The sequence below is a fragment of the Tenrec ecaudatus genome, chromosome 2 (assembly GCF_050624435.1).
Source record: "Tenrec ecaudatus isolate mTenEca1 chromosome 2, mTenEca1.hap1, whole genome shotgun sequence".
Classification (NCBI taxonomy): Eukaryota; Metazoa; Chordata; class Mammalia; order Afrosoricida; family Tenrecidae; genus Tenrec; species Tenrec ecaudatus.
The window spans coordinates 8,089,494-8,096,624 of NC_134531.1; the positions used below are offsets into that span (position 1 = coordinate 8,089,494).

At 59.2% G+C, this 7,131-nt stretch overlaps 1 protein-coding gene across 1 annotated transcript; it reads left to right on the top strand.

Annotated features, from left to right (window-relative positions):
* Positions 1–2,012: 2,012 nt before the first annotated feature.
* Positions 2,013–6,632, top strand: IRX4 (iroquois homeobox 4). The gene is made up of 5 exons (XM_075542977.1): positions 2,013–2,106; positions 2,615–2,866; positions 3,684–3,805; positions 4,419–4,754; positions 5,306–6,632. The coding sequence occupies exons 1-5, from the start codon at positions 2,062–2,064 to the stop codon at positions 6,117–6,119; spliced, it is 1,569 nt and encodes a 522-aa protein (XP_075399092.1). The 5' UTR covers positions 2,013–2,061; the 3' UTR covers positions 6,120–6,632.
* Positions 6,633–7,131: the final 499 nt, after the last annotated feature.

The following is a 7,131-nucleotide window of genomic DNA, read 5'->3' on the forward strand; positions in this document are numbered from 1 at the left end:
CGGGAGATTCATTTCCACCGGAGAAGCCCCGGTGGCTAGTTTCTGATTATTTACAGGAAGGTAACCTTAGCAATTCAGGTGAGAAAGAAACGCGGCGGCCACGAAATCAATACAGAATTCAAAAAACAATTATTAATGTCATTTGACTCGTGTTCTTTATATATCTCTCCGGGCTACAGACGCTAAACTGTCTGAATAATTTGCATGGAGCGGCGGCGATTCGTGATTTCCGATGGTCTCCTTTTGCGAGCCGCTCGGACGTGGCCGGCTTCGGTCCAGCGGGATCGGAGAGCGCATATTTTTTCGTCTGTAAATTAAAGCAATTACGCAGCAGATATTCTAGGATGTGTACTGTGGTCGCCAGATAGTCATCAATCACCTTCAACCGAGCTGTCAGAGCGGGCACGTTTCCTTTCTGGAAGGCAGGCTTGCAGCTGGGGAGAGGGCGAGAGCGTCATCATTAATTAGAGGGTGACCCTGGGGCGATTCACAGGTCTGAACCCAGGAATCTTTCCGAGCAAGTCTGCACAGCGCCGCGGAACGGGGCTCCCCTCCCGGCCAACCGCGGGGCCCTGGCGGGGCGAGAGCTGGAGGAGGGAGCCCGGCCCCGGAGGGAGGCGGCAGGAAAGGAGGGGACAAGTCCCAAGCAGTCCCGGCGCCCCGCTGGTCGCCCAAGATCCAGTCAAGTCTTTGGACTCCCGCAAGATCCCCGCACTGAGCCCCAGTGCCAGCTGGGTCTCCCGGGCTGGAAGGCTACTTAAGCCGGGCACCCGGTTTCCAGGACCTGCCCCGCTCGCTGAGAGGAGCGCGCAGGGCCGGGGTCGCGTGGGGCTCGGGAGCGCACACACTGAGGCAGGCGTCTGGCAGGCAGTCCCAGGCTTGGCCGCGTGGGGCGGGGGTCGGTGAAGAAGGGCTGCCCGCCAAGGAGGGGGAGGGGAAGAGGAAAGAGAGGGGCTATGAGCCCTATAGAAACTGAAAGGGACCGGAGGAGGCGTTCCCCTGAGAGACTTGGCCCCCCGGGTGGCAGAGTCTACAGCCACAGGCCTGAGGAGGCCCCAGCACCTAGGTAGGCCGCCCACGCCCCAAGGTGGCCACCGCTGGTGATGACTCCGAACACCCATATAGAAGAGGGCATTTTTTCCCCCTGGGGCAGACTCTCTTGTGGTTCAAGGGTGTTCTAGAACCCAGAACGGAGTAGGGTTTGAGGCGGTGGGAAAGTACTGAGTGATGCCTAAGCGAGATGTGGCTGGGTCCACGAGTCCCGCTGTGCGCCCGGCCCTGCGCAAAGGGTCCTGAGAAAGCGGAGAGGGGGGCAGCAGCGGGCTGCAGACCGCCAGCGCGGGCCTCATTTTAACTGTTGATTACATCTTAAATGAAGACTCACTCGGGTGTCCCTTCATACATCTCATTTGTAATTGAGACTAATGATTACGGTGGGGCGGGAAGGAGCAGCTGCTCGTTAATTAATTTCTAATTAAAAGTGCCTCCATCGTCGGGTGACTAAGGAGAAACACCTTTCGTAGGGGCAGTATTGATTCCGCGGATGGATGGAATTCATTTGTTACGCCCTTGGGCCCCTCCGCCCGCTTGGCGCGCTGGGCCTGGTCCCCCCGCCTTGCCCGGCCCGGTGCTCCTGGCCGGAGGACCCAGGGACCCGCGGGTCCACGGCCAGCCAGACTCTACCGCGTGGGGCTGACGTCAGCGCCTCCCTCCACCGCTCAAAGTCCTGCACATCTGACTTGACAGCTTTGCGCGTCTCCTTGATTTTCCCCCCTCCTTTTTGGCAAAATATGTATTTGTGTCACCAAGGCGAGGCCGCTCGGTCCCAGAGGCCCCTGGAGGCTCAGGATTGCGAGGCTAGAAGCATCGCGGCGGCCGCTGGAGCGCACGTTCTTACTGGGTTAAAAAAGTTTGCGGTGCCCGTGGGAGAATTTAACCTAGGGTTCCGCTTTGCCCTCGCAGAGCCTAGGAGACAGCGGCTCCGGAGCAGTGGCCGCGCCAGTCTGCCCCAGTGCCCAGGAGCCCGCCAGCCCCGCCCTCTGGCCCCGGGTCCAGCCCGCCATGTCCTACCCTCAGTTTGGATACCCCTACTCCTCTGCTCCCCAGGTAAGCCGCCCCCCACCCCCACCTCTGAGAGAGCCTGGGGGAACGACTTCTGAGGCTCAAGCAAGTGTTTAGGAAGAGGCAGGGCCTTCTCTCACACTCCGGGCTGAGGATGCGCTGGGACTCTCAGGTGGCATTCCAGGGAACCTCTGGGACCCTCTCCTCTCCCCCCACTCAAAAAAAATGCTTGGGCCAAGGAGAGAGGGGGTTCATGGGATGTGTAAGGTTTGGGAAACCTCTCGCAGGTGGAGGGTGAGGTGTGTACTTATGGCCAGAGGTGAGCTGGACTCCAAGTGGCTGGAGGAGGCCAGGCAGGCTCAGAGGCTGGGGGGAGGGGTCAGAGGGAGAGGTGGGCAGTCAGGTCTGCACTGCAGGAGGCATGGGGCTGAGCGGGCACAGCACCCCTGGTGCGCTGAGCTCAGTGCCCTTAGAGACCTGCCAGCCCTCCACCACCCCACTACCCTAGTGGCCCAGAAGCTCTTCCTTCTTCCAAACCCCTCTGTCTCTATAGTTCCTGATGACCACGAACTCCCTGAGCGCGTGCTGCGAGTCTAGCGGCCGCACGCTAGCGGAGTCGGGACCTGCCGCCTCGGCCCAGGCACCTGTCTACTGCCCGGTCTACGAGAGCCGGCTGCTGGCCACCGCGCGCCACGAACTCAACTCGGCCGCCGCGCTTGGCGTCTACGGGGCTCCCTACAGCAGCTCGCAGGGCTATGGCAACTATGTGACCTATGGTTCCGAGGCATCGGCCTTCTATTCACTGGTAAGGGGGCTAGTGCCCCAAACCTCGAATCACACCATCTGGCTCGGTATTCCCCATCCCACTGTCCCTGTGCTTGGGAAACAGGGACTGAACCCTCCCCCCCCCCAAGACTGTGGGTGGGGGGGTGTCTCAGGAACTACCCCAGTGGGTGGGGTGTTCATATAGCATTTCTTTGGAGTTTTGAATTCTAGTGATTTCTAACCAGATCTCTGGCTCCTCTGAGCACACTAGCGCTTTACTCTCACAAACCCCTTTTCCTGCCCCACTCGTCTTGCCCCCTTTCTCTCCTGAACTCCCTCCTGTTCTCTCCTTCTCTGCTCCTCCACTCAGGGGCCTGCCTCTTCTGTCCACCTCAATCCCACTCTGAATTCTATCCCCCTTTCCCAGATTGCCCTGTGGCAGCCCTCCCCGCTTCCTCCTTTCTTTCTCTCCCACCCCTGGCTCCTCCCCATTTCTCTCTTCCCTCCTCCTCTCCCCAAAGCCCTTCCCTCAACCCCCCTCCTTCCAGTGGTAGACCTGTCATCCCTTCTATCCCCCTCTGCATCACCCCCACCCCTCTTACTCATTCTCTGGGGCTGTTCCTCTCTCCAGGCCCCAGCCCTAATATCTCTGTCTTTCCCTCACTCTCCTGGCTTCCTGCTCCACCCAAGAAAACCCAAAGCCTCTTCCCTGCCATGAGCTCAATCTTCCTGCGTTTTGGGTATCCAAGGGATGATGTGGAGGTCTTAGCGGATGGGCTGCGGGCTGCCCTGGAGTCAGCAAGCAGGGGCCTAGGGGCGGGGATCCGACTGGACTGCAAACTAGTCCTTTCCTACAGAACAGCTTCGACTCCAAGGACGGGACCGGGTCCGCGCATGCGGGCCTGGCACCTGCCGCTGCTGCTGCTGCCGCCGCCTACTACCCGTATGAGCCGGCTCTGGGCCAGTACCCCTATGACAGGTGAGGAACCAGAGGCTCCCCGCATTGGGCCCACCTTCAAGGATGCCTCCAGGAGACCACCTCTAATGCCCTCACACCTGCCCCTCTAGGAGGTGGGGGGGGTAGGCTTTCCTGAGGTCAGGTGGTAGCTCTAGCTCTAGCTGTGACCGGTTATAGGAGTCTGTGGTCCAGCAGACTCAATAGCCTACCCCCGCCCCACCCCAGTAGTGTGCTTCAAAACCCTCTCAGGCACTCCATAGCCTGGCCATGATTAAACATTGAAACAGGAAAAGCCCACTCAGGAAATTGGCTGGTTTCTCCCCCTGGGTGCTAAGGGTGCTAAGGGTGTGGTGTCACATCTCTGCGATGAGTTTTCCCGGCTTCATCCTCAAAAAGTAGGAGATGCCCAAGGCAGTATCTGCCCTTATGCAGTGGGAGAGCCCAAGGCTTCCCCTTACTTTACTGGGAAGGAACAAAGACCTTGGGTTTGCCCACTGGCCGCCACGGGCTTTCTGCGCGGCTGGGGAGCCTGGCTGGCCATGCACATAGCCCCACACTGGGAAGGGGAAGCCGGCGTCGGGCCTTGCGCTCTGCTGGGCGGCTGCGGGGAGCCCAATGGTGGGCCTGTCTCCAGGTACGGAACCATGGACAGCGGTACGCGGCGGAAGAATGCCACTCGGGAGACCACCAGCACGCTCAAGGCCTGGCTGCAGGAGCACCGCAAGAACCCCTACCCCACCAAGGGCGAGAAGATCATGCTGGCCATCATCACCAAGATGACCCTCACGCAGGTCTCCACCTGGTTCGCCAACGCGCGCCGACGCCTCAAGAAGGAGAACAAGATGACATGGCCGCCGCGGAACAAGTGCGCGGATGAGAAGCGGCCCTACCGAGAAGGCGAAGAGGAAGAAGGGGAGGATGAGGTGCGGGAGGAGCCCCTCAAGAGCACCAAGAATGAAGGTGGGTTGAGGTGAGCGGGCTGGGGCTGAGGCTCCAGTCTGCGGGCCCAGATGTCGGGTGCCTACTCTGTCCCCCAATTTGGGCAAGGTGGCAGACCCAACGCCTATTGGGCCTAGACAGCAAATGAAAGAGAAGGCATTGTGTGGGGTCCTGAGAGTGCTGGACACAGGGCAGTGAATCGGAATATGTTTGCAGAAATTCCCAATCACTCTTACATACCCTATGTGCTCTCCTCCCATCATGTGTGGCTGGAATTAGCCGGCCTGCAGGAGCCCTGGGGTTGTAGTGGTTATTACGTATTGAGGTGCGATCCTTATGATCAGCAGTTCAAAACCACCAGCAGCTCCGTGGGAGAAAGATGGTACTTTCTAGTCCTGCAGTTACAGACAGGGAAATTCACAGGGGTCACTGTGAGTCAGCAGTGAGTACTGTGGCTAGATTTGGGCTGTGGAGGAGCCAGGAAGTATGAAGAAAGGCATCTTACCCTGGGTTTAGCTTCTGGGCAAAGGGAGGGCCTGTTGACCCTTCTATTAAGTCTCCTCTCTCCGCCACAGAGGCCAGCAGCAAAGAGAAGGAACTGGAACTCAGTGACTTGGATGACTTCGACCCTCTTGAAGCAGAGCCTTCAGAATGTGAGCTGAAGCCACGCTTCCAGACATTGGATGGCAGCATCCTGGAGCGCATCCCTGCTGCACCCAACGGCCCCAGTGCCCCTGGCAAGGAGGCATCTGGAGTCCTAAGGATGCAAATGACCCCTGGGGATGGAGCAGGCCTGGATGCGGACCTGGAGAGGTCGCGGAGCTGCCTGCGAAGCTCAGCAGCCAGTCAGGAGCAGCCAGGAGCAGGAGGAGGGTCGCAAGCTTGTGAGACCAAGCTGGGCTTTGCGCCCCCCGGGGTGACCACAGGCCTGGAGGCCAAGCCTCGCATCTGGTCCCTGGCGCACACAGCCACCGCAGCCGCCACAGTCCTGAGTCAGACTGAGTTCCCATCTTGCATGCTCAAGCGCCAAGGCCCCACTGCCCCCGCGGCCGCCTCGTCGGCGCCTTCCGCGTCCTCGCCCCCAACCCCTGTCCCTACCGCAAGCCTGGACCGACACCAGGACTCTCCGGTCACCAGCCTCAGAAACTGGGTGGACGGAGTCTTCCATGACCCCATCCTCAGGCACAGCACTTTGAACCAGGCCTGGGCCACCGCCAAGGGAGCGCTCCTGGACCCGGGGTCTCTGGGCAGGTCCCTGGGGGCGGGCACCAACGTGCTGACGGCGCCTCTGGCTCGCGCTTTCCCTCCAGCCGCACCCCAAGACCCCCAGGCCGCCGGGGTGGCCAAGGAGCTGCTCGCTTTGCCCAAAGCCGGCGGCAAGCCCTTCTGCGCCTAATGCCGGCGGGGCTCAGAGGCTGGGGAGAACCGGCGCGCGGGCCGAGAACGTGGGCAGCGGCGCAGACGTTTTCTCTGCAGTGAACGAAAAGGAACGCCAAGTCGCGCGCACGGCAAAGCTAAGGCCACCAAGCCACCGCAGACCGGGAATCCGCAGTCGGTCCCCACAGGAACCGTGGCAGGTTCTCTGATTCTGCCAGCCCTGATCTCCCCTAGCTGCGCTGGGAGCGGAGCAGGAGGGAGCCACCGGGAGCGTCGCGGTGACGTGCAGAAGTTTACCAGGAGAAGACAGTTCGGTTCTGAGGTTTCGTTTCGTGTTGCTCTTTCCTTTTGGATGTGAGGCATGCAAATATTCCTTAGGAAGACTCTTCGGCCTGCTCACCTTCGAATTCCATCCTTAGCACCTACGTCTCCCCCCTACGCACTTCCTCGGAGTTTACACTATTGCACACTCTTGACGAGAGAAGAAGAGAAGAAAAAACCCAATTTTGTAATGTATGTTCACACCAATAATTGCCTGCTTCAGAGGCTACTATAGCAAACCAATAAATCTGAGTGGTGGTGTTTACATTGCAAAGTGAACGTGTTTCCAGCCCAGGGCTTTGAGGACAGAAAGAGGAAGGTCCCCCCTACTGGGGGACGGGGAGGGAGGGATGATTGGCACCCAAACTTTTAAGGAAGTCCACTTTTTTAAAAAGAGTAGCCAGCAGGGTGGAACTGGAAGATTCTGTTCTGCTTAGAATTGGGTAGGGACCCACAACTTTCCAGCACGCAGAATCTCCAGAAAACAGGGATGTCTTCCACTAGGTTAGGATAGCACCTAAGCTTCCTAAGTCCACTGGGGCTGCATCCGGTTGGGTGGATTTCCATGGCCGCTCCTCCCTCCGGAGGAAGATGAGAATGCCTGTGCCTTTACTGATCTACAATCTAGATGACCCAAAGGGGACAGATCTGTTCTGCCTTATAGAGCTGCTACTAAGTCAAAACCAACTGGACAAGAATGGGTTTTGGTA

What these genes read in the sequence shown, in the direction of transcription:
- IRX4 (XM_075542977.1), top strand. Translation starts at nt 2,062, where the DNA reads ATGTCCTACCCTCAGTTTGGATACCCCTACTCCTCTGCTCCCCAG. An exon ending in CATCGGCCTTCTATTCACTG is followed by an intron (nt 2,867 to 3,683) that starts GTAAGGGGGCTA and finishes CCTTTCCTACAG; the next exon opens with AACAGCTTCGACTCCAAGGA. An exon ending in AAGAATGAAGGTGGGTTGAG is followed by an intron (nt 4,755 to 5,305) that starts GTGAGCGGGCTG and finishes CACAGAGGCCAG; the next exon opens with CAGCAAAGAGAAGGAACTGG.